The 27,070-nt window shown below is 52.4% G+C and overlaps 1 protein-coding gene across 1 annotated transcript in view; it reads right to left on the bottom strand.

Moving 5' to 3' along the window:
• The window catches only part of Crispld2 (cysteine rich secretory protein LCCL domain containing 2), a 54,723-nt gene extending 30,592 nt beyond the window's left edge, over positions 1–24,131 (bottom strand). The window contains exons 1-6 of the mRNA XM_038312982.1: positions 24,058–24,131; positions 8,949–9,263; positions 6,584–6,702; positions 4,892–5,024; positions 4,414–4,529; positions 1,625–1,725 (exon numbers count right to left, since the gene is read on the bottom strand). Coding sequence (XP_038168910.1) covers positions 1,625–1,725; positions 4,414–4,529; positions 4,892–5,024; positions 6,584–6,702; positions 8,949–9,188 — 709 coding nt within the window. The 5' untranslated portion in view covers positions 9,189–9,263; positions 24,058–24,131. The remainder of the gene's footprint in view (positions 1–1,624; positions 1,726–4,413; positions 4,530–4,891; positions 5,025–6,583; positions 6,703–8,948; positions 9,264–24,057) is intronic.
• Between the last annotated feature and the right edge of the window lie 2,939 nt (positions 24,132–27,070).

Genomic DNA, 27,070 nt, shown 5'->3' with positions numbered 1-27,070 from the left:
GATAAGCCGAGTTAGGGGAGGTTTTCTGCATGGTTAGTTAAGAAAACGACCATGTCTGCCAAGCAAAGTTGGGTGTTTTCCACCACAAATAAAGAAATAAGCACATGGGCCACCGTGGGATGGGTAAGCTAGTGTCTGGGGCCTCTGTGTACTCTGACTTCTTGAAAGAGCCCTCTGTGGAGGGGAGAGTCTGTTTATCCACCAGCACACGGGACACACCTGCCCAGGGCCCTGGAGTGCGCCAGCAACTGCAAGACAGGGCAGCCAAGTTCCTGAGGAGTTTGGGGGTCATGAGAACTTAGTGGCAGGTGCATGTCTGTCTGATACCCAGAGACTCCCTGAAGATGGAGACATCAGACCTGTCTCCAGAGCAGAGCTGTCATGGGGACCTGGCACAAGGCAGTTCATGGGACAGAGTGCAGGCAGGACCATGCTCCCAGGGGTCTCAATTGTCCCTGTTTCTGTCCCGGTCCTCTGGTAGTGTTCCTCACATCAGTTAGCTGGAGTGGCAAAGAGCCTGGCCTTCTGTGAACTAGGATCTCTGCTATTCCACCTCCTAGAGCTCAACAGACTGACCCCACGTCCATCTCAGGGACGGAACAGGTCAGAGGGTCACTGCTTCAGGCCCACCCTTCCATGCGGTAGAGTCTGCCACTCCCTTCCCAGTCAGCCCTGGGCAGCTATTAGAGCCACACAGAACAGACGTCACCCTGGAGGACCCACACACCAACCTTCTGAGAGTCAGAACTATCCCGGAACGTCAAGAGCACGTTAAGCTGGAGAATGTGTGGTGTTTACAGTGGGAGGTAAAATGGGTGCTTTCTAAGCAGCCCTCTGGGAGTCAACAGTCACAGGCGGAAAGCATACTGTCCCCTGGCAGCCTTGACGGCAGTCATTATCAAAAGGAGAAGGAAATGGGTTCCGGACAAGGGCACCAGTGCCTGTGGCTGATTGGGTGAAACTCAAGCCACTTGCTTCGAGTTTCATGTCAATTGACTGGATTTTGCCAGGTAGTGGTGCTTTAATCCCAGCACTTGGGAGGCAAAGGCAGGCGGTTCTCTGTGAATTCGAGGTCAGCCTGGTCTACAAAGCAAGTTCCAGGACAGGCAGGACTACACAGAGAAACCCTGTCTCAAAAAAACAAAATTAAAAAAAAATTAACTGGATTTTATTTGCAGGGTTTTTTTGGGGGGCGGGGGGAGGTCCCAAGAGGTCAAGCAGAGTATTGCTATGAAACCTAAGCTGATCTCAAATTTGTGGCAATCCTCCTGCCTCAGCTACCCAAGTGCTGCGATGACAGGTGTGAGCCATCACCTCTGACTTACAACCCTCTGTCTTAAAAAGACATGCTGAGGAAGGTGTGGAGGGAGTCTGAGTCCAAGACCAAACCCATTGTCCACTGGGGCCAGGCCAAGGAGCTACCTGGGGGAGGGGGCATCTCAGGACAGTGGGGTCTGCAGGTGGCAGGGACCAAGTGCAGAGAGCAGAGGAGTGCAGACCTAAAGGGTAGCAGGGTGGCTGCAGGGCTGGGTCTGAATCTGACTCCATTTCCATCTTAGCCATCATCACCTGCGGCTCCAAGAGCTGGAAGCCACACCAGGGCTAGAGTCCCCGAGCCACCTACCTTGGTAGCATAGGTTGTTCTGGCAGCCGCCTCCATAGATGGGTGGGCACTCGGAGCAGGGACGACCATGCTTGTAGGGAGCCTCACCAATCCAGTTTCCCCTGGAGACAGACCAGAAACACCATGAGCCACATCCTTTAGGCCCAGGGGTCCATTAGGGAACCTCAAACAGAGTCCCTGATGTTGGGAGAAGGACACAGTCCTGGTACAGGAACGGCAGCTCCGTGGCCTCCCCCTCCGGTGCCAGTCAGCCAGGGGACTCTGGGCACCATGAGACCCTGTCACTGAGTACTGTTTAAGGAATGGTTCCCTGGGTGACATATGCAACCCCAAACCCATCTGAGCGACCTCAGACAGTGTCTCCTACTCTGAGCCATGGCTCATTAATCATACAGTGGGTAGCCACCAGGACAGCCCTTGATCAAGGCTCTTGATAACGTCTATAAAGCAAAGCGTCCCACTAAGGTGGTCTGTGGTAGCTTTCGAGGGAGGCAGGGGCTCCTGTCAGCCACCGAGAGACTGCACAGGCTCCTCTGTGCACTCTGTGGTCCGCTCCAGTGGCCAAAGGAGAGAAGTGGCCCACACTGGGGAGGGGTCTTGCCTCTTTCTCTGCCACTTTCTCAGTACACCCTCCTCTCTACAGATCCACAAAGACAGCTGCAACAACCTTTGGGCATTGGTGTGGACCCCACAGTTCTAACCCTGCGAGTATTTGTGCTGGGGACACAGTGGGGGACCCTGAGATGAACCCCAGTGGGACATCAAGCATGAACTGAAACACACTCCCTCACTGTTCATGGGAGAGCTTGATGATCTCTCCAGAAAACTGAGGCCCCACAGGGGTTTGTTCTGCTCCCCAAGACCAGTTCTCCTTAACACACTGATTCTGTTTCCTCAACCATAGCCCATACCTTTAGGCTTTCAGGCCCATGAGGGCAAACACCAGAGTTCACAGAGGCTTGCTGGCCTCTCAGGCCAGGCAGCAGATAGCCAGGCTCCAGAACCTCTGGCCAGCTCATGGACGGCACTTCCCTTACACATGAGGCCATAGAGGCAAGAGCCACGCTCGACTTGCACCATTCCCAGGTCATGGTCATTGTTCCCTCCCTGGTTCCATGATGGTGGCCTGACCAGCTCAAAGACTGGGAGCACCTCTTGCAGGAAAAGGTCATCGGCAGCAGGGATTATCCTGCAGCAGTCAAAGGTGACTAGAGAACAAGCTGACCATGGGTGGGTCTCACAGGTGATGCCTCCCCCAGTCTCAGTGAAGCCCAACCTACCCTGTGGCCACATTCCAACACAGGCCTTTAGGAAAGTAAATAAAGTTAATTAAATCAGGAGAGTGGAGCTCTGCCCCAGTAGGACCAGTACCCTCACGAGAAGAGGCCCAAAGAGCGTGCTCACTTTCTGGTGTCTCTCATGGCCACGTGGGCACATGGCAGGAAGATGGACACCTACAAGCCAAGAATAAATGCCTCTAGGCCTTCATTTCAGACATCCCTCCCAATCAAGACATGGACGAGCAAGTGTCTGCCATTAGGCCCTGGTGTGAGGTGGTCGCTACAGGTCCTAAGCTGGTTAAGCAGAAGACTGTGATGATATGGTGCCTTTACGAGGAAGGAGGAGAGAAGAGTACCCAGGAGCTGGAAGTTTAATTTCTGTTAAAAATCTTTTTACATTTATTTATTTAGTGTGCATCTGTGTGTGCATGTGAGAGTCGGTTTTCTCCTTCTGCTACGTGGGTCCTGGGGATCAAACTCAGGTCATCGCATCAGGCTTGGGGGCAAGCCTCCTTACCTGCGGAGCCATCCCACTGGCCCCCAGAGTTACGTTTCTGATCAGAGCTGCTGGCATTTTTTTAAACATATTTAATCCAAGCTATCCCTCGCTTTCTACCTTCAGCTGTGCTAGGGATTGCCTCAGGGACCAGAGCCTTCTGGAGTGTAGCCATCCATGCAGCTATACCAACACCCCAACACCCAAAGCCACACGCCATGGTTTTCCCACAGTTTTTCCCCTCCCAAGCCCACAGCTCCTGACTCCCACCTCATTCCACCTCCTCTCACCACCTGCTCTATCCCTCTAGTAAGTAAGTATGCCAGAGAGCCTGCCACAGCGCCTGTGCCCGTGCCGGGATGGCGGCCAGCATCTTTGTTCAAACCGCAGACTGCCAATGGGTAAGTGGCTGTGTACTCTGCACAGATCTGTACGGTGAGCTGTTGGGTGAGGGACACACTGTGTCAGGGCTGCTCAGGCCTCTTCAGGAAGGGAAGCCGAAGCTGATACAAACCAGCCAGTCTGTGGCTCCTTTTCAGAGAAAACAGTACTCACTACTCACCCCTCCCATTATCTTTTACTCTCTCTTGCCCGCCCTCCTCTCTCTCCACTCTGTCTCTCCTCCCCCAGCCAGACAACAGCTACTCTCGCTTGGACAAGAGGCCTTGGGAGATGACTCATAAAACCAGTTGGAGTAATTGTGGTCCCCCTTGTCTAATTCTGGCCAATGATGTTTTGTGGGGAAATGCCAAAGGAGACAAGCCATTCCTACATTTCTGCTGTGTGAAGTAGAATCGTACGGGAGGGCAGAGTGCTGGAACTCTGCAGCCACCTTGATGGGGCCCAAGTCCTTGCCAACTCTCCGAGTCATTCGCTCACCTGGAAGCAGGGATTTCTAGACTCTGTTACTGAGATAACTAAAGCTTCACTCTTGAGACCAGCTGCAGCTAGTTCCCCCGTGACAAACAAATGCATCCCAGCTGGCTTGTGTGACCCGGACAACACAGTCTTACTTGGGGGAATAATTGCAGACAAGATACACAGCATTCTCCCAGATGTCTCCCCAGACGTTTATACTCCGACAGGTGTGTACAGCACAGCCAACCTTGTTGGTGGTGGCCCAGACCATCTGAAAAGACAGTATCGTGTTATAGCTCAGGGGCAGGGCATCCCAGGGCAACTCTGATAGGCAGGGCGCCAGAGAAGAGCCATCCACTGGGGGAGTGCACGCTGCCTTTTCATAACACGCTATATGCACACAATGGTGAAAAACCTCAGCCATGTAAATTGCCATAGAAGTTTCCAGAGACCACTCCAATTTTCTCCTCCCATGAACTCAGCCAGAGCAGACAGCGGGACCCAACCAGTGTGCTCTGAGAAGCACCAAATTAGAGGAAAGACCTCAGGCAGTAAGCACTCCTGCATTTGCCTTAGCAGACACGCTCCCCAGGTCTGGGGCACAGGCCAAGTGGGGTTCAGCAACCAAATTACCTGTGTGTAGTGGGTGCACATAGCACCTGAGCAGCGCTCTGGGCACCACGGGTTGCACTCGTGGGGATAGGGATAGGTGTAGTCTTTCACCTCGTCATACCAGGACTGCACGTGGAACCCAGGAGAGCGGTACCTATAGGGACAGAAGCGGTGGATGGTCCATAGATTGGGACCCAGGCGCCCAACCCTGCCAGCCCCTGCCTGCAACTACCCCATCTTGAGTGGCCTCCAAGCTGCCTGCGTGCACAGGAAAGGTTTACCCGTGTCACCTTAATTATGTATTCATTTTCATGCACAGCAGGTGAAATACAAGCAACTCAAGAACCCAAGGCTCCAGACACACTGCAGCCAAGACCTCCTTGATTTAAGATACAAATGCGTGTAGGGCAGGCGAGGGGCTGCAGGCAGGCCTGTCAGCTCAGCTACCCCAGAGGTTAAGGTCGGAAGATGTCAAATTCAAAGCCAGCCTGGGCTCCAGAGTGAGTTCACTGGACAATTCAGTGAGAACTTGACTCAAAAAGTGAGAAAAGGGGCGGGGTGTGGCTCAGCAATAGCGATTACACGTGGGAGGCTCCAGAGAGAGAGAGAGAGAGAGAGAGAGAGAGAAACAAGGAGGGAGGGAGGACAGAAACAGGGTTGGTTAGGGACAAGCAGGGGGGTTTTGCAAGGAGACAGAGAGGAAGACAGTATGCATGCGTTATAGGGTCACTTGAAGCCGAGGTAAAGGCCGAGAGGCTGAAGAGTGACATACAGCTAGGACGCTGTGGGGAGGCCATTGATCTGCGGCCACTGCCCCAGGCTGGCCTTGAACTCAGGGTTCTCCTGCCTCCTCCACTGGTACTTTGGGTATGAGCCACCGGACACTCACTGTTCTGTTTTGTTTCCATCAGGAAGAAAAAGAATAACTCGCCTATGAACCCACAGTCCCATGGTCACCAGCAAGTGTAAACAGAGTGGTTTACAGAGAATGACCGTCGGTGACAGCGTTGCGGTCAGCCAAGCACTCTGAGGTCTTGTAACAATTACTGCCTGGGCCCGGCACCAGCAAGCCGCGGTCAGCAAGTCCCCAGGACACAGCCTCCCACCCTGGTCAGCCCCTCGGAGGCACGTGCCATGAGGAGCTAGGGCAGAAGGGAGTCTGCCTGTTGCTCCTAGGAGCACTGTACCCGTGCCAGCATGAGGGGAGGAAACCTACCCATCAGGGATGGGACAGTCTGTGCCTCTGATCCCATTACTGTCCCAGGGCCCCTGGAGGGCCTCGGAAGAGGGCCAAGCGCCAAGCCGAAGCCATGGGGACAGAAAGGCTGTATGTGGGTCTGTGAGACAGAGAAGCCAGTCTCGGTCGAGGAGACACCATGAATCTAGAGGGAAACGGGCTGATAGGAGGAAAGGGGTACCATCCAGGGTGGGGCAGTCTGGGCGGCAGTTGGAATTTTGTTGCTGTCTGGCCAAGCAGTAGGCCGTAAACAAAGAGCTGAGCCTGTCAGAGCTGCAGGTTGCCCCATTAAGTGGTTTGTGTGTTCATGATGCTGGGGGCAGAACCCAGAGCCTCGAACCTTCCAGGCAAGTACTCGACCACTCCACATTTGACAACACACAGGATCGCCAAGCCCTCTGTGCCAGTCACCCTGCAGCAGCCAGATCACTCTCCAGTGGGGGGACGCTGCAGCTTGGGGCGCCGGCTGCTCTTACCTGCCCCAGTGCACGGCCAGGTTCTGCCCGATGGACACCAACAGGCTGGCGGGCCCGTGCTCCCACAGGCACTCCTGTGCCCACGCTGCAGCAGACCTTTCCAGCTCCTCATCCCAAGTCTGTAGGGGGAGAGAGATGGCAGAGACGTCAGGAGGGAGAAGCAGAAAGCTGTCAGAGTGGGCCCAGCTTCTCAACATGAAGGGGAGAGAGATGGCAGAGACGTCAGGAGGGAGAAGCAGAAAGCCCAGTCCACAGAGTGGGCCCAGCTTCTCAACATGAGTGAGTGCGAAACTGAAGGGGGTGGTGCCAAATGACAGCAATCAGACAGACACAGAGAGGGCAGGTGAGCATCCTGGTCACCCTCGGGCCATCCTCAAGAGCTGAGAGCCCACCCGTACCCTCAGTGAGAGCCCTGGGTGCATCCAAGTCTCTCCTTGCCTTCCTGCCATGGTCCTGGAGAGTGCCTGCCTCGTCTCATTTTACAGAAAAGAGAGCCAAGGCTGTGAGAAGCCAGGCTACTGGGTCACAGCCACACACCCGCTAGTCTAGAGCTAGGCTCTGGCTTTAGGTCTGTGGGACCCATTGTGACTCTCCAGGAGCCCCATGAGATGTTGTGGGGAAAATCAGAAATCCAAGCACCATGCAAGTCCTCAGAGGCACCCCACTTGTTTCCTTTCTAGTGAAGAAGATGTGGGAGGTGGTGAGGTTTCACCATCCTGTTCCTTCACACCCTTCCCTGACTACAAGCTCACTCTTCCTAATCCCACTGGTGACCACCTCAGCCTTTAGCTTCTGTAACTGGTCATGAGTCCCTCATTCTCCTTTTGGGTTCCCTCCACCTCCTGGCTCTGCTCAACTTGTTACAATGTCACCTCTGGTCAGCAGTCCCATAAGTACAAGGTCTTCCTCTGGGCAAGCACACAACATATGTGCAATAGTTAGTTAATGCTCAGGCATGCAGAGGACTGAAAGGTAGGGAAGGGAGCCTGGTCCCCAGACACTCTCGTGTTCACCACACACCTCCTCTGAGCATCAGGTGTGGAGACAGGCAGACTCACCATGGATGTCAAGGGCCAGACCCTTCCAGATCAGTCGCTCTGGGTCTAGCTTCCCATGTGCAGCTTGGGGTTAATGCTTCCTGTTCTCCCAGGGTCCCACCAGGGTCCCTCGGGTCCCCATGCTCGCACCTCCAACCCAGTTCTCCATGGCACCTCTGGTGGAAGACACACTACCCCATCCACCTGCCCAGGGAGTGTTGCTGGGGCATGGTCCCCCAGCAGGAGCTGTCTCAGCCTTGGCAAGGGGGTATGAGGATGACCTGAAGCTACCATCGACAACATAGCCTCTCTGAGCAATCGCTGCAACCCCATCCATGTGTGAGCGGTACCCAGCCACCCTGGGCAGTGCCTAGGAAACAGTGGGCCTCAATCTCTAAGTTTTAAAAGCTACCAAAGTAGAGGGTCTAGGCCATTGGGCAACAAGAGACCCTGTGGGGCATGACCAGCCTCTCCCCATCCTCATCTTCACACTGATTCGGGAAAACCAGTCAAGGGGGACATTTTCCACCTTGGAACTCAGAGTCAAGTGACCACTTCACCTGGCTACCCAAACAGCTTGCAGCAAGAGCTCAGGAAGAAAGACCTCTGGTGGCTTCTGTCATCTTCAGCAAAGACTAGCTGAAAAGGAGACGACCCAGGACCCAGGGTGCCTTTTTATGTTTCTACACCCCCCAAAAAGCACACTGCTCCCCCACATGCTGACATCTTGGAAGACTGCCCAGATTTCCCAAGGGAAAAGATGAGGGTTTGTACCGTGTTCCCCAAAGGTAGCCTTGCTCAGGGCCCACATAGCTTTCCACTCATTCCAGACCTTGGGACCACGAAGGACCCATCAGTACCAGAGTGGTCTCTAAAGGAAAGTCATTGGCTGCTTGATGGAGGACCTTGACGCCACTGAAGGAAAGAGAGAAACGAGACATACAGAACAGATGAGGTGGGGTGTGGTTCGGTAGGTAGCGTGCTTGTAGCTGAGCTGGTCGGTAGAGTGCTTGCTTAGTACACACAAAACCCTGGGCTCCATCCCCAGCACTGCAGAGACTGGGCATGCTGGTGGACACCTGCAACCCTAGCACTTGAGAGGTGGAGATCAAGTTCAAGGTCATCCTTGACTACGTATTGAGTTTGGAGGCAGCCTAAGCTGTCAGAAAGGGAGTCACGCACACCAATAAACCAATACTTAAGAGGCTGGATGTGGACCAATCAGAACTTGATTCATCCTCAACTGCATAATAAGTACATGAGACCTCTCAAGAAATCATAAGATACCGCATCAGCCTTTGCCTGCCGTCATCCCTGTGGGCACTCACCATGTACTCCATGTTGGAGGCAGAGGGATGTACCTGACCTCGCAGTTTGTTGTGCAGCATGAGGATCTCCTGGCGGTCGGACCAGGGGATGGCCCTGCGCGCCCGGGAGTGTGGCTCGGCCTGCTGGTACTTGCTCAGCAGCTTCTCCAGGCTCGTGGTGTTGGGGAGGAAAAAGGCCTGTGCTCCGCAGACCAGCAGAGCCAGCCATATTGGGACCACACTACTTAGAAGACAGCTCATCGCCCCACGCCTGCAGCCACGCTAAGGGGACAGGGTAGCCTGGGCTCCTGAGACAGGGCTGGGTACCAGAAAGTTCTAGAAAGAAAAGAAGAAACAGGAGACAGCAAGTTAGAACTAAGTCAGCTCTGCCCAACACCACCAAACCAGCATAGGAAGGGCTCCGTCCCTTTGGCCAAAGTCTCCCGTAGTCTTTGCTCATACAGAAACGCCTGGTATGTACCTGTCCCATGGGCTTGGGACTGTCAGGGGCAGGGTAAACAGAGGCAGGGAGGGGATGGAAGGTGAACTAGAGTTCCTGAGAGAGCCACTGCTGTCCCAGGAGGCAGGGCAGAGTCAGGGTGCCCTGACAAAGGCACAGCTCTCACCTCCAGGGTCCCATCAGCTGCTCTCTAGTACTCCATAGTCAAGCCTGCCTGCCCTGCTCAGCCAGGGGACCATGAAAGGCCCACTGGGTGCAATGGCCCAGCCACCAAGAATGTAGAACATTCAGAGGGCCCAAACCCTCTCAGGTCAATCACTACTATATAGGTGCATCTCCCCCTGCACAGAGTCAGGTCAAAGTGACATGTCACTGCCTGTCCAGCCTGGGACCATGGTAATGTCCAACCTATGTTGCTTTGTGCTCAAGTAGTGTAAAGGGTAGGGCCCAGAGGCCCAAAGCATCGATTGCCATGTGACACTACTCTGCTCAACCAGATGAAAACCTAGGCCTAACTGGGGCATAAATCCAAGTACAATCAGTAAGGGGAATGGTAAAGAGATTGGTGAGAAGGAAGGGAAAACAGGGTGGAGAATTATACAGCGGGTAAAAGGAGCCAGCTAGGGTTATGCTTTGGTCTTAATAAATACAGCATGGAGCCGGGCAGTGGTGGCACACACCTTTAATCCCAGCACTCAGGAGGCAGAGGCAGGCGGATCTCTGTGAGTTCGAGGCCAGCCTGGTCTGCAGAGTAAGTTCCAGAACAGCCAGGACTGTTACACAGAGAAACCCTGTCTTGAAAAACCAAAATAAAATAAATAAAAAAGAAGAGATCAGGACACAAACACAAGCAGAGGGACAAGCATGGAAGGACACAGAGAGATAGTGCCACCTGCAAGCCAAGGAGGACCCCAGGAGGAGCCAGCTTCACCCACAGCTCCATCTCTGCCTCCTGGCTTCAGGCACCATGACTGACATGTGAATTGTGGGACCAGGCCACAGCAGAGCAACTACACACCAGGCAATACAGAAGCAGGAAGAGGTGTGTCTCAGGTGTTGCTGGGCTGTAGCTGTAAGGAGCAAGAGGGAGGGAGAAAGACAAGAGACCCCACGACCTGTTGCATAGTGTCAAAGCAGTAAACCACAAGCATGGGACACAGACATGCCCAGCATCCCAGCCTGAGGGGACCATTCCCCATCCACTACCCAAACAGCTGCATCAAAACTAGAGTCAGGGCCAGATGTGGTAGCATATTCCTGCATTCTAAGGCTAAGGCCAGAAGATCACGAGGTCAAGGCCAGCCTGGAGTATATGTTGAGATCAAGGCCAGCCTACACTGCTTGACAAGATCTTGTATCAAAATAAAAAAATTAAGAGGCTGGAGAAATGGCTTCGTAATTAAGAGCACTTGCTGCCCATTCCTCGGTACTGCATATGTATATTTGCCTTTTCTACCATTTTCATCTGTGTGTGATATGTGCTTGTCTTGGGGTGCACAGGGAGGTCAAATGACAACTCGCTGTAGTCAGTGTGGGACCCAGGAAACAAACACAGGTCATCAGGCTTGGAGGCAAGCGCCGTTACCCACTTATTAAGTCTTCGCACGGCCCCAAAACCTTTTATGAAGGAGGCACACATGCTGTCCTAGATCACCAGAACTGAGCAACGACTGAGCTGATCTGGACAAGGAACCTTGGCGGCTTCTAGAAGGAGTCCTGCCCTTCTCTAGTTGCCGTGTGAGCACCTGGCTGCCATGGTTCTCCATTACCCAGAGTTGTGGTCCTATGGTTCCCATTCTACAAATGGGACAGAGCTTGAGTTAAGATGGTTGTCCAACATTGGACAGCCAGAGACGGGAGCTGGGGCTAGAGGGGTGGTCACCCTGTTTCATGACACTCTCCAGAAGGGCTCTTCTTTGAGTGGAGAATACCAATGTACCCACTCAGGGACAAGGACACCCAAAAGCATAGCAGCAAGGCCTGGCTCTGGGGCTCTGGCATTCTGTCCTGCCTCCTAGGAAGGATGCTGGGAGGCTGCACACGTGGTGACTCTGTAGCCAAAGACCCCAGGGAGATTGAAGAAAGCCTCTGGGATACTCGCCCAGGTCGTGCCCCTCCTTGGCAAACACACACACAGTACCATCTATGCTGTGTCCTTGACACGCTGTGAGCTTCCTTTTGCGGCTGCAGCCACATCCTCATTCCCTCGGTCTTTCAGCTGGACGCAGTAGGGCACCAGGCCCCAGCTTCCCTCAGCGTCTGGGATAAGGCTCACATTCCCGGGATCTTCTCTCTCACCTGCTTCTCCCTGGCCTCACCAAATTCAACACCCTTACTTCTTTTCTTTTCTCTTCTTTCCTCTTCTGCATACGGTGTGCATGGGTGCATGGTGTGTCCCCCACATGTTTGCATGCATACCCACAGGTATCCACGCATGTGCAAAGGTTGATGTAAGAGGCCTTCCTCAATCCCTCTGCACCTTATCTGTTGAGGCAGAGGCTCTGGCTGCTTCATCTAGTCTGTGAAGCCAGCTTGCTCCTGGGATTCCGACTCTATCTCCTGTGTGCTGGTATTACAGTGGCTGCTACACCTGCCCAAATTTTACAGCGGTCCTAGTGACCTGAACCTTGGTCCTGATGCTCGCACAGGGATCTATTATTTACACACTGAGCCATCCCTCTGATCCTCAACACCATTTCTAGAGGAGCCTCCCCCTACCAACCTTCCGACACTCTATTGCTCACCAACTCGGACTGCCCCATCCCCCTCCTGGGGGGACTGCAGGCCCACACAGCCAAGAGGGTCTCTGCATGATCTTGCTCTCTTTTGCTCGAGTTACAGAACAGAACTCAGAAGACCCCAGGGAGCTAAAGCATCCAGTTCCCACAATAACAAGGCAAGAGGGATACAGGAAGCTTAGACCATGCTTTAGGATTCCAGGGCCAATGGTGAGACTCGGGTTGTGAAATCAACTCTGCTGGAATGCCTCCATTCCTAGGGCTGGGCATGCATTGGGCCATGACTGCGGACGGAAGGTCTGCAGCCCCATTTTACAGCAGACAAAGCTAAGTCCTGTACGCATTAACAGGCTTAGGAGTCTGGGTGGCCAGTTGGAGGGTGAATCAGGGCTGGAAACCCAACTCCCTCAAGGCTTGAGGACAATGCAGCACCCGTTGTATTAGCCCTCCAGTGACCCCACCAGTCCCGGATGGCACTTGATGCCATTCAGAGCTCTAAAAGAGGTTTTGTTGAAAAGTGAGCAAAGCCCCTGGTGCAGAAATGAGGGGCTGACGGGGAAGGTTGTTGCATCATGCCGCCCAGCTGCTCTGTGTTTGGGGAAGCCTGCCAAGAAGATGTCAGAGCTAAGACACCAGCTGCTGGCCCGGCCTCTGCACACGCTGTTCCTTCAGCCCAGCCCCTGACCCCAGCGCGCCCGCTGCCAAGCCCGCCAGTGAACTTCTGCTCACCATGGGCTCCCCTTCCTGGAAAACCTTGTGGGAATTAATCACTCCATAGACCTGTCAGCCTGCTCACCACCGAGTCCCAGAGCCTGTCTGACACATCTCTGCTCAATAAATATTTATGGAATGAACGGGGAGGGGCATGCCTCCTCCATTCTGGATCAGAGGAGCCATATAAGGACTGTGGTCCACAGTGGACTCTGTTGGCTGTATCCTGGGCTTCCAAGAAAACAGAACCTGGGTTCAGTCCCTGACGTTGCCTCTCACCAGCTATGTGGCCTCAGACAAAGCATCCTTCTTTGTCCGAGCAACTTCTCGGGATTCATCTACATATACAGGGGGCTCTCTAAGTCCCACATCTTCGAGTGATAGACATAATGAGTTAGTCCTACTGGAAACACAACACAACAGGCTTTCAAAGGCTTAGACTGGGGCTTGGGACTCAGCTCAGCCAATAGGGTGCCTAGCCTCTTGGTTCCACCCTCAACTCAGGAGGTAGAGGCAGGAAGATCAGACGTTCAAGGCCGTCCTCAGCCATGTAGTAAATTTGAGACTAACCTAGGCTACTTGAGACCCATTCTCAAACAAACAAACAAACAAACAAAAGAGGGCAGTTGGGACCAAGGGCTAAGAGGGGACAGATCTCCATGTAACTGTTATTTCAAAGTCTCACCTTTGCCTTAGCCAAATGGAGCCTTAAAATCCTGTTAAACATCTCATGCTTGAGAGGAACTTAGTCTCAGCACTCTTGACTCAGGTGTCAGCTCAGGATGGCCTTCAGCCTGAGCTACATGGCTCTCTGGGGAAAAGGGTCCCAGGACATCAGACCGGAGGGTCAGTGTCACCCCCTGGCTGGGAACCACCCAGACAACTGTGCACGGATGTGAAGCTCAGCATCTGGGAGCCCCCTCCTCTGTCTGTCTGGGAGCTAGGTCCCCAGTACTGGACCTGCACTGCGTACCTCTCCCGCTAGCTGCCCACAGCAAGCTTCTTACGTGTTAGACACTCAAGCGAACGGCCTGTTCTGTGGCGCTCACCCATCCCTTTGGTGCATATGTGCCACTGTGGCCAATTTCAAGCTCCCGATCCACGTGACGTCACTGAAGACAGTGTCTGTAGGAGAAAAACCACCGCAATTGCTCACTGGCCATCCGCCAGCTCAGGGCACAAAACAGTGAGACGCAGCCCAAACAGCCTGAGCCATAAGACTCTGCTGCCGTTGGTTCAAATGTGACTTCTTCAAGTCTGTGTGAATTCACCCTCATGGAGGTTCTGTTATCTGATTTTCGAACTATCAGGAAATTGAGCTAGCTGTCAGCCTCCATGAACTGATGGGCCAGCCCTGACACACCGAAGACGGGTGAGTCCATGTCCACAGTGATGACCTGGCCAAGGTGTGACGGGTGGGGATGGCCCAGTGGTACACACTCCTTCATTTCTGGAATCTCATGTGTCATCATTACCACAATGGACAGGGTCACTGATTTTACGAGCCCATTTCACAAAGAAGGAAGCCAAAGTCAGTAAACAAGGCTAGCAAACAGCCCAGCCACAGTCATAGAGAGGCCTGAGGGGCAGGGCCGGTTTACTCCTTATACTCCAGCCTCCCGTCTATCCGTCTCACCCAGGCAGCGACTCTGTCCCACTGCCCCACATGGATGTGATGCCTCAGCCCAGAGCCCTGCTCACTGGACAGCCACTGAGCCCACGCAGCGGGGCTTCCCCGGCTCTGCTCCTCCTCAAATCTAACAAAAAGAAAGCTTCCATCTGAGGAAGAAGCCAAGGACGGATCAGAGTCATACCCACAAACCACCCAGAAATCCCGGGAATGAACTGTGGCTGGGAGGAGGGACACTCAGCCCCACTTCCAAGCAGTGATCCCAGGGCTAAGCAGAGAACATCCCGTTACAGATGCCTGGGTGAGCAGCAGACAGCAGGCTGCGGTATCTCCCCCTCCTCACTGGATCCTGTCTGCTTTTTGACAGGATCGAGGTCAGACTCAAGGGAGATGACAGGCTGGCTCCTGCCCTGCTGGCCACACTCCACATCACCCGAGCTCTCCATACCCAGGTGCTGGCCAGCAGTGTGCACTGCCTCACAGCATACTGTCCTCTGTGCCCCCAGAAAGAACACAGTCCTTAGAGGGTTTGTGGAACAAATCTGGATGCTTAATAGACACAAGATGCTAAGCCAGCTTAATGGAGTGTCTCTGTGGTGCTGGGAAACAAGCTCAAGACTTGTCTCGTGGTTGTCAGGCATGCTACCATGGAGCTACATCCCTGGCCTTCTCTTCACTCCTCATTTTGAACCAGGCTCTCAATAAGACATCCAGGCTGGCCTTGAACTCGTAATCCTCCTACCTCAGTCTGTCCAGTAATTGGGATTCAAGGCCTAAAACATTATTCTGGACTAATTCTGGACATAAATAAGACTCAGCCAACAAATGTTTAAACCATTTTGTACTGAAGCCAAGCATGATCAATGCAGGCCAAGATAATATGTTTTTTAAAAGCCAAATTAAGCGCCCAGATAATAAATTAGGGTATTCTTAAAACAATAACCCATGCGTAACTCCTAGGTCTGACTTCCTTCTGCTGATGTGTGATGGTCTCCCTGACAACAACACTTGATATCAAACTCTGGATGAAGAAAAAGAGCCCTCCATCTCCAAGGAAAAGGAAATGACTGGTGCCAGAGTCATGAGCAGTGCGGGAAACATGTCTGAGTCAGGCCTGGGTTCAAATCCCACCCTCCCAGAGGGCCTTTTCCACAACTCTATTCCTTAAGAATACAGCTAGACTGGGCCAGGATGAGTGCAAAGGCCACAGGAATCAATGTCTGTCTGGTCAGTGCCCATCCTATCTCTTTCTGTGTTCCTTCTTGGTGAATTTGAATCCCAGATGGACTTTATTCCAAAAGACAACCTGGACTAGCCACACAGCCCGTAGGACTGTAATGCCCCTAGGAAGGCAGAACAACTTCAGCAGGGCAGAGCAAGGAGCAGGGCATGGAGTCTCCTCTGTAGGGCTTCACAGATCCTCCCCAGGAAGGGAGGTAACATGCAGCCAACACTGGTACCAGAATCTAGGCTGGAAAAGGCCCTGAAGAGGTAGGGTGGTGGCCCCTGTCATTGGGGTGGAGGAAGGAGGAAGGCATGGAGGTGATGCTACCTGCATGGACCAAAGTCCTACACAGAAAAGAAGTGAGGTTATAGGCAGCCAGGGCCAGGCAGCCGGGCACTTCGAAGGCCACTGTGAGGACTCCTGCTTCTGCCTAATGCAGAGAGGAGCCTCTGCAGGAAGTGCTGGCTGAGGTCTGGCTTAACTTTGAAAGCCTGTCCGTGTACAGCAGACCAGCAACGCCTCACCTTTGCGTGTGGCACAAAGCCAGCCAGACTCTGAGGATTAAACAACACACAGTTCCTTCATGTGAAGTTCAAACCTGGCCTGCACCATTAGAAGTCTGGATATGGTTACCCTGGGGGTGGGGTGACAGGAGGGCCCCGAGAGACCTCTGTAGGCTGGCTGGGCTCTGTGGCCTCATCTGGGAGGAGATTTACCTGACAGCAGATGAGTAATGGCCCATCGTCCCTTAGATGTTGAGCTTTAATGAATGCCGGGTTTGTTTAAGTTTTCTCAGACTGTTTGAAAGACAAATTACGAGAGGCATGAATGGCCACTCGAAAACCTCACCAGCACACAGGGGAGAAGCGCACCCACCCTAGCCTGGGCCCTCAAGGGTCTCTAGGCTGGGACTGGCCCCGACAACCCTGAAAAGTAAATGGAGAGGAAGGAGTCCAGATAAGGGCCCGCCAGGCAGCGCAGAACCTCACCCAGACAGGGCTGGGTTCATCTCCTAGCTGGCAGGGCACTTTGTCCCACATTGCCAAGGCCCTGATGAAAATATCTCTTGGTGCTCGCCAGGCTGCCAAGGTCCTGGAAATAAATAGCGTGTTCAGCCGCGGAGGACCGCCAGGATGTGTGGGGAAGCTGTGTGTGTGTGGTGACAATGCTACTTAATGCAGATAGGCCTAGTGTGGGTGCGCGTGAGTGCGCGTGTGTATGTGTGTGCGTGTGCATGTGTGGATGCTCTTCAGGAGTCATACACCTTATTTTTATTTACATTTTGAAACACAGTTTCCCACTGGCCTGTGACTTGAAGATTCACCTAGGCTAGCTGGCCAGCAAGCCACAGTGCTAGGATTGCGGGCACACGCCACCAAACTCAGCTTCGTTACACGGGTTCTAGGGACTGAACTCGGGTTCTTGGGCTTGTGCAGCAAGCACTTTGCTGACTTAGCCGTCTCCACAGCCCTGCAGCCGGAGCAGCGCTTGGCTGGTGCAAGGCTGGCTTCAGAGCAGGTAAGTAGATGCACCCAGCAAGGTCCCCGGCACACAGAGCCACTACGCATGCTCTGGAAGGATGCCAAGATCCTTGTGACACTTGCTGGGGTTCCAGAGCATCTGCAATCAGCCCTGCACATGGAGCGCCACCATGCGGAGCATGCTTCCCAAGAAAGGTTTCGGTTTTGGCTTATTGGTTGCTACTAAAGCAGGCCTCCCACATGCTGCAATGCTAAGGGAACCCCAGCCCCAAACACCCTTCTCCTTGGTCTGGGGTCACGAGAAGGTTTCAATAACCAAGCTCCTCCAGAGGCAGGAGGATTAGCAGATTCAAAGCCAGCCTGGGCTACATAGCAGTACCTGTTTCAAAGACAAGAACAGATGCCAACTGCACTCCCTGGTTCAGGTCTGGGGTGGGACCTGGTCACCTATGTTTCTATTGAGATCACAAGGGTTGCTGCTGGTCTGGGGACCCCACTGAGGGAATCACTGTTCTAGAGAGCCTGGCTGTCCCCTCCTACCCCACCTTTGATTTTGTTCTATTATTTGTTTGCTTCAGACAGGATCTTCACATAGCCCAGGCTAGCCTCAAACTCATTATGTAGTTGAGGATGACATTGAATTCATGATCCTCCTGCCCTCCATCTCTAGCACTAAGGTTAGAGGTGTGTGCCACCATGCCCTATTTATGGAGTACAGGAAATGGAACCCAGGGCTCAGTACATTCTAGGCAAGCGCTCTCCCAACTGAGTCATTACATCCCCAATCCACCTTACCCCACCTTAACCCAACATTTCCAGTAGTTTGGCTGATCCCTCTACCACCTGCCCAATCCTAGAATGTACTTCATATTTCATATTTCATGCAGGAAGGATTGCTTTGAGTGTTTGAAGAGATTTATATTTTTAAGTCATTTCCTATTCCCTGCCACTCAGGAAGACTGATGAATTTTGCTAGGGGATAAAATCAGACCAGAGCAAACCATAGAGTGGCCATTGGCCAGCTGGGCACAGCACAGGCCAGAGGTGTAGAGGGCTTGCCCTTAGTTGGCAAAGGAAGTCAGGGCATGGCATGGCGCGATGCACAAATGGCTCCACCTGATGCTTTTACCCCTCCCCCCGTAAGCACAGGGCTCCAGAAAACCCCATATTCCCAGAGTCCTTGGGGTACCCTTACTGTGGCAGCACAACTTATTCTAGAAAAAGCTACATCCCCAGGCAAAGGTCTCTATTTCCTTCATGACTTGCTCCTAGGTAGTAGCTGCTTAGTGGTGCAACCCATGATGGCAAGGTAGACCCCGAGTTACCCTCATTTGAGCTGATCCTTCACCCTGGCCATCGCCATCCCAGGTCTGTGGACCTATACGGAGCTCAGCCTAGCATGGTCAGCAGCTCCTCTCAGCCCACTCCCTTTCCCTGCAGCTGAAACATGGTCTCTTTAGCCTGGTGTCCTGGGCCCACTCCACGAAGAGTCAGAAGACACAGGCTTGATGCCAGTTCCACTCCTCGAGAGCAAGTGCGATTCGTTCTGCCTGAAAGAATTTTGGGACAGGGTTAACTCTGGGACCTCTGGCCTACAAGCAAAATGGAACCGTGGCTGCCTTTTATTCTGGAATGTTGCCATTCAGCATCCGAACATGACACATTCCAGAAATTGGATTGAAAATGCGGGCTTTCATAGTTTTTAAGATTTTGGGTTTTTTTTTTTATGATGGTCCAAAAGTTGCAAAATCCCTCATTAGGCCTCCCCCACTCCCAATTTTGTGGGTTTTTCCTAAGCTGACACAGCACTAGAAGCCAAGCAACCTTCCTTCTGGCTGGATCATCATGTCCCCATGGCCTGGAAAGGGGGGTGTCTGCCCGAAAATACCACAGTTGCAATCTGGGGGTGGGAAACAGAGCAGGGCTCCCCCAGGGCAATGTCTCAGACAGGACTCTCAGTGGGTTGCTGTGACTCAGGCCAAGACGTCAGCCCTGCCACAGAACTCCAGGCCACAGTGTCTGCCTGTACCCACCACGGAAGAGCTCACTGCCATTTGGGTGAGAGCAGCCAAACTGATGGTGCTCCCTCACAGAGGATGAAGGAGTCAGCTTTCTCACCAACGGGCACATGACCTGCTGTCTCCTCTGTATACACATCTACAGAACCATGTGCATAGTGTTCCCAGAATACTAAGCAGGGTATTTGCAGAAGTATGGGAAGAAATATACGCTCGACAGAGGATGGGATATACAACCCAGAGGTAGAGCAGGTGCCTGCCTAGAATCCCTCAGTGAGGGGCTGGGATGTAGCTCACTAGCAGAACACTGGTCTTGCATGCCTTTTTCCAACCCCAGCACAAAAATGAGTCATGGTGATGGCACACCTATAATCCAAGCGATAAGAGCTGCTGACCAGCCTGGGCTACATTGTGAGTTCCAGGCCAGCCAGACCTACACAGTGAGACCCAACAAAACCAAAAAGAAAGAAAATGCTATAGTGAAACCATCACTTTGCACACTGAAAAAAAATAGCAGTAAAATCAGGTATGTCGGTACATGGCTTTAATCTCAGCACTTGGAAAGCATAGACAGGTGATCTCTGAGTTCAAGGCCAGCCTGGTCTACAGAGCACATTTCCTGGTTGTCCAAGACTGCATTGTAAATCATTGTCTCAAAAAAAATGCAGTAAATATATTCAGATATATGCTACCAAATGGATGGATCTTGACAATGCCCAGGCACAAACACTACGTGGCTGCAGGACTCTACCTGTGAGAAATGTCCAGAATGAGAGAATGTCCAAAGACACCAAGAAGACGAGCAGCGATAAGTGCTGGAGAAGCCTGAGGCACAACTGCTCGTGGACACAGGATGTTGAGAATGTTCTGGAATCGGATTGTTGCACTGACCATACAGCACTACCAGTACACGAAATGCTGTGCACTTTAAGATGGTAACGTTTGGAGGGCTAGAGAGATGCTCGACAATTAGGAAAGAGCACTTGCTGCTCTTGCAGAGGACCCGAGTTCAGTTCCCAGCACCTTCACTGCAGGATGCACAACCATCTGTAACTCCAGTTCTGCGGATCTGATGCTTCTCTGTCTTCCTTGGGCAATACTATTGTGGGCACAAACCCACATACAGACAAATACATACACATAAAAATAACTAAATAAGTATTTTTTTAAAGTAGGACATTCTGAGCCGGGTGGTGGTGGTGCGTGCCTTTAATCCCAGCACTTGGGAGGCAGAGGCAGGCAAATCTCCATGAGATTGAGGCCAGCCTGGTCTACAGAGTGAGTTGCAGGACAGGCTCCAAAGTGATGTGGGAGGGTCTTCTGTTTGAGTTGATTTCATTGGTTAATAAAGAAACTGCCTTGGGCTCTTTTCCATCTTCCTCTCGGAGAGGCAGCTTCGCTTCTGCCTCTCTCCCCTCTCTCTCTCTCCCTCTCTCCTTTAATAAAGCTTTATGTCTAAAAAAAAAAAAAGAAAAGAAAAGAAACTGCCTTGGCCCATTCAATAGGCCAGCCCTTAGGTGGGTGGAGTAGACAGAACAGAATGCTGAGAGGAAGAGGGAAGTTAATCAATCTTCATGCCTCTCCTCTCTGGGCAGTCGCCATGATTCTCCGACCTGAGACAGTTGCCATGAAGCCAGCCACCAGGTCAGACATGCTGAATCTTTCCTGGTAAGACACCACTTCGTGGTGCTACACAGATTATTAGAAATGGGTTAATCAAGATGTGAGAATTAGACAATAAGAGGCTGGAACTAATGGGCCAGGCAGTGTTTAAAAGAATAAAATTTCTGTGTAATTATTTTAGGTAAAGCTAGCCAGTGGCCGGGAGCTGGGAAGCGGCCCGCAGCTCATCACTACACCAAAGCTACAGATGAAACCTTGTCTTGAAAAAACAAAAAAAAGAAAAAAAAAGAAAAAAAAGTGGCCCATTCTGGGGCAGTGAGATGACTCCACGGGGAAAGGTGTTTGTGCCAAGTCTGAAAACCTAAATTCAATCACATGCTTGGATCTACAAAAATAAAAGGAAAGATAGAGTCCCACAAGTTGTCCTCTGACTTCTGCACATGCACCTTAGCATGTACATACCTACATACATGCACACACACACACACTCAATAAATAAATACAATTTTTAAATTAAAAAAATAAAAATGACAGATTTTATGTGTATGTGTATTTTATACTCTTTCAAGAAAACAGAACAAGGCTGGTTCGGAAAAGCCTGGACTCAGTTCCTAGTCATGTGACGGTCCTTGCCTGCTCTGGGGCAGGGTGCTCTTTGGGGGACATCGCTGAATGAGCTAACTCTCATTCAGTGAAATGATGGCGCCAGGCTGCACTGCAGTCTCCCTTCCTGAAAAACCACTGAGCCATCAGCCCTCTTGACTGACACGGGCTCTGCACATCTGGGACTCATCAAATGCAGTGAGTTTTTTTAAAAAAATTAAGCTTCCAGTTCCCAGAGTAGCAGACACAGAGGCACCTCCCCTACGCACAAATTACACTGGTGACAGAGAAGAGCCTCGTGCCAGCTCCCACAAGGCCATGGTCAGCACCAGGGTTGTGCCTGTAGACTTTTCCAGTGTCGTCCATGCGAGACGGGTGCCATGTGGGAGCTCCGAAGGTCCCCACGCTCTCCTCTGTCCACCTAGGTCCTCCCCCTGCTCCTGCAGACCGACCCCACCCTTCTGCAGCAGAGCGGCCAGGATCTGGGAGCACCACTGACCCAGGTCACCAGGCAAGGCTTTCAGTGTGCTGGCCACACCCTGGGGAAGAGCCCTGTCGGTACAGCCCCTTCGTTCCCTACTCCCACCCCACCCCCCTACCTGGGGCCAAGTGCTTGGAGATGCTAAAAGCACCCTTATGGCAGAGTAGGAGAAGCGGTGACAGTCATGTTTGTACCTGGCAAAGCAACTTCCTCTGAACCGGGGAGTGGGGGAGCCCAGCTAGAGGCGAAGCACTCCCTAGGCTCAGCTGTTTTGTGTTCTGCACATGCTTGCGCTTTAAGCAGCAGGGAATGGGGCGTGCCCACTTGCAGGGCAGGCTGAGATATATTGCTCGAGGAAACCCTGGACATGGTGGGTCACAAGATGTTCCAGAGAAGTTCCAGGTGCCAGCCTTATGGTAACTGTCATTGCCGTTCCCTCTAAGAATCAGCATCTCCCTCTGTGTTTCTCCTCTCTTGTCTGGCTGTTTTTCCTGGACCCCTTAAATAAAGTCCCCTGTGAAGGTCTGGTCGAGGAGCAGAGGCAGCAAGGGACAGAGAACTGTCTTTAAAAAGGCAGGACCTAAGACAAGATCTCCTGAATAAATTGGGAGCATGGGGATTATGAGAGAGGGGAGGGGAGAGGAAAGGGGGAGTGGAGAAAAATATATTGCTCAATAAAAACAATTTTTTTAAAAAAAGGCAGGACCTATAAGTCATGCGTGTTCACATCTAGATTCAGGTCTACCTGGGGGGGGGGGGGCGAGGAGGGTAATACCACAAGCCACACAGCACCTCCAGCCGGGAAGCAGGACTCTGAGCTAGCACTGACCCAGGTCCCCAGGCACAGACCCCAGCACAAGCAATATAGCCTCACCAACACCTGCTATTCCACCTGGGGTGGGAGGTGGTGGAGATGGTGGCAGAAGCAGCATGTCAGATACATGCTACACAAGACTCTGGCACACCCCTCAGTCTGTGTGGGGCAGGGGGTACGGTCCAGCCTTGTTCTATATGGCTGTCGGACTCCAGACCTGATGTGTGGAGTGTGGGATCATCTGGAAAAGGGGGCTCACCCTACTTGACCAGGGCAAGGAGTCCAGGACCAACAGTGAACACTCGGAACCCACTCTTGGCTCCAGGAGACCCAGGCATCCAGACAGCCTCTCAAGCAGTCTTAGTCACCCTAGCAACTCACCTTTCCCTGGAAAGATGGCCAGTTCAAACTGGACTGCAGAAGCAGGCATCTGGCGCCCTACACCGAGTCTGCACACACCCCATAAGGAGCTAGCCTTGGCTTTCTTCATAAAGGGCAGCCAACCTCCTAAGTTCCTGGGGCCAAGTCTCCTGACAGGAGGAGTTATTCAAGGTGCCCACTCTAGCAAAAATAAAAGTCTGGAATATGTTCCCTAAAATATTCTCTAGAATAACTGTCATCCCAACACATTGGCAAAACGGAGACAGGAGGATTAACTTGATTTGGAGGCCAGACTGCGCTATACCTGGGCACAACTATGTGAAGCTTTGGAAGCAGTCAGAAGTGGGTTCCAGTCCCGTCCTGCTGGTACAGCTCACTTTACCACTCTGACCCTCAGTACTTTTAACTGAAACGGGGAGGAGACCTCCTCACTGCAAGCCTGTTGCCAAAGAAACTGGAAAGGGGCGTGGCTCTGTAACTTGGGACAAAAGGAACTTGCTCCTGTGATCACCTGGACCCTATTCACACAGGGAGAAACACCCCGCTAACGCAACCATGCCATTAGCGTTCCAGCTATTGACGCCCACTGACAACACACTACCCCTCCCCAAATGATGGCAAACAGCACTGGGAGGGCAAAAGAGCGCGCGCCTCCTGTGGAGCGCGGAGCTGCCTGCAGTCAGGCTGGGGGTCCCGGCTCTTCAGTTTCCTAACTGTTAGTCAGTCCCTGCCAAAAGGCTTCGTAACTGAGCTTCCGTTCCTTCACCCGAACAGGCAGAGTGCCGCGGCACGCAGCCCTGAAGCACCGCATCTGCCCTAGTCAGGGAAAGAGCGTCCCAAAAGACAGAAAGAGGGTACATCGCAGCATAGGCAGGGGAATGGCTGAGAGTTCGAAGACAGCCTGGGCTCGCGGAGAGACTAGTTCTCATAGAAACAAAAGAGCAGCGGGACCGAGTCCCTCTCACCTGAGCAGAACTCTGGTCTCAACCTGGGCGGAGCTGGGCGAGCAGATTGCGGCGCTGGGACCCTGGGGATGCTGGGCGCTGCGAGTGGATCCCGCTCTAGGCGAGCCGCCCCTAGTAGCTGCTTGGAGCTCCTTGGGCCACGCCCCCAAGCCCACAGGCAACGCTGATTGGGCTGCGCCGCGCCGGCTCCGCCCCGCCCTGCTGCCTTCGGGCGGGAGGAGGCGCTGAGGACCACAGTGCTCAAGGGGAGCGCGGCCCCTAGCCGTGACCATAAAAGTCGTTTTCATTGAGTGCTTACTGTGCGCAGCGGACTGGACACGTGGCCCAAGGACCCCACCCGACTCTGCCACTCAAGTGGAGGACGGGACAGACCACCGAGAGGCATGTGCAGAGCCCGGGTGTGTGGATTTATCCGCCACTGCCGGTTCCCAGGTTAAGAAATGGAAACACAGGATCCCCAGGTTCCCAGCAATACAGGGAGCAGGCAGCATCCCACTTCGTGTGGAGAGGATGCTTGCCTCCTCGGGAACCCCCGAGCAGGTTCCAACGAGCTTAGTACCGTGTGCCTCAGGGCATTTGGCACCTACCTGGGGCAAGTATCCAGAGGTCAGAATCTGGGAAATTAGGTGTGGTTGACTCCCAGACCCTTAAGGGCAAGTGAGGAAATTGTGTCAAAAGAGCTAAGAGACACCTAGACCACTCTCAGTCACATAAAGTGGGGTTGGAAAAGACCATCCACCACTAAGAGGCTGGCATTGGTCCCCTTGCCAATAAGGACTCTCACTAATATCTCCACTAACACTGCTAGGAGCAGGTGCAGAGGGCCCCCGCTGGCATCTCAGATCAGGAGTCCTCCAGGACCTCGGCAAGTTGGGGAACCTGATTTCCTACCAGAGATCTTTACCCAAGTCCTTGATGCAGCTCTGCAGATAAAAAAAAAAAATTAGATGTACATTACTATCTTTCTTTTCTTTCTTTTTCATGTTGTTTTGTTTTTCGAGACAGGGTTTCTCTGTGTACCCCTGGCTGTCCAAGAACTCTGCTCTATAGACCAGGTTGGCCTTGAATTCACAGAAATCTGCCACCTCTGCCTCCCAAGTGCTGGGATTAAAGGCGTGAGGTATCATCACCCTGCACCTTTTTTTTTAAATTTCCTTTCTTTCTGCTGTCAGTTTTGGGAGCATCATGGTCTGAGCCACACTCACGCACCCAGTAAGCAGGTACGCACCTGCTGCTATGTGCTGGGCTCTCGTCCAAGCACCAGTGCTGCTCTCAGGTGCCGAGGACCAGAGATGACCACCCTCAGACACTGGTGCTGCTGCCCACATCCCTGTTTTCCCGAATGAAGGGACTAACCAGCACAGAGATCCTGGGGCACATTCCTGAGTCACAGGCCCACTGTGTCACCATTGCCTGTGACCATCAAGCCTTGGGTGCAGGGGAACAGGATAAACTGGGTCCTAGATCCATACCCACCCAGGAACCGGAAGTAATGAAGGACAGGGTTCCTCTGGAGGCTCAGCATTTGGGCGGGAGAAGCTTGTTACAATTAGAAGTCCCAGGCTCTAGTGGCCTCACCCCACCTCCCTACTGGTGCTTTTCATGGCAACTTTGTAAGGTTCCTTGATGGCATGGGACGGCTCTTGGGACACCCCTCCTCACCCAAGAATTCTACAAGCCTGTCATCTTCAGGTCAAATTGCCATGCTAAGTCTTCCTCGTCATTCCTATCCCTGCACCAGCTCCAGAACCTTCAGTTCTCCCTCCTGTTCTCCCTCAGTTTCCCTTTTCCCTTCCCTCTGGCCTTCTCTCCTAACCTGCCCCCTTTCTTCTCCTTCCTTCACCCCAAATCGTTTTTATGTGTCAGGAGCTATGCATGGGAACTTCAAGGGCAGCTTCTGGTTAACTTCTCACAGCCCAATGGAAAGTGGAACTCTACTTACAGATAGGGACACTGGGGGACATGGCAGTGAAGGCAGAAGGTCAAGTGTAGGCAGAAGTTTCTGTCTCACAAGCTGCTTCCAAATAACCACTCTGAGGCTTATATTAATTACAAATGCTCACCTGATAGCTCAGGCTTATTACTAACTAGCTCTTACAACTTAAATTAACCCGTATTTCTTATCTATGCTTTGCCATGTGACTTGACACCTCATTTTCTACACGTCCTGATTCCTCGGTGCATGGTTGGCATCTCCTGAGACTCTGCCCTTCTTCATCCCAGCATTCTCTCTGCCCCGAAAGTCCTAGCTATCTGCCAATCAGCTTTTTATTACTAATGAGAGCAATACATATTTACAGTATACAAATGTTTTTCCATAGCACACTTGGTTGTCCATTTGTGAGACTGGCACCCCAACCCAGGAACCCTGTGCTGGAGTCTTAGTGTTTTTCCTCAAGAACTAATTACCAGGGAAGATATGGGGACAGAGCTGGGATGTGGTGAGATCTTCAAGGACTTATAAAGAGGACCAGAGAATTCCTTTTCTTCCCCCACGTTGTGGGGGCACAGGGAAAGGCCATCTATGAACAGAGAAACATCCTTTGGTAGCCTCACTTCCCAAGCTCCACTGTGTACAACCCCTTCAGCCAGCGGTGTTTTATCCTAGAAGCCCAAATGGACCGGAACAGTCCTTGACTTTGGCCTCTAAGTGGCTGGAGCAGATTTAGAAAGCCTGTATTTATACAAGATGAGCACATTGGGTACTTCAGAACTACTTCATTTCTTGTTAATATATCAGGGAAGCTAAACAAAATTCTCAAATGGAATGTCACAGTTAGTACTGCTGTGTAACAAATTGTCCTATATTATAGTGACTTGGCTAGGGTGCTCCAGTTGTATAGTGGTATTTGTTGTTAATGATGTGTGTGTGTATTCATATATACATGTTTTGATACCCAGCATTATGATTATAACACACGACATCTTTACAGCCCCATTTTTTTGGCCTATTCTGTATTAGGTGGAGGAACCTGGGAAGGTGCAGTTGGGTCTGTCCTTAGGGCCCCTCCTT

The sequence above is a fragment of the Arvicola amphibius genome, chromosome 15 (assembly GCF_903992535.2).
Source record: "Arvicola amphibius chromosome 15, mArvAmp1.2, whole genome shotgun sequence".
Taxonomy (NCBI): Eukaryota; Metazoa; Chordata; class Mammalia; order Rodentia; family Cricetidae; genus Arvicola; species Arvicola amphibius.
The sequence above is the reverse complement of the archived record's forward strand: the minus strand, read 5'-3'. Positions and strand labels throughout refer to the sequence as shown.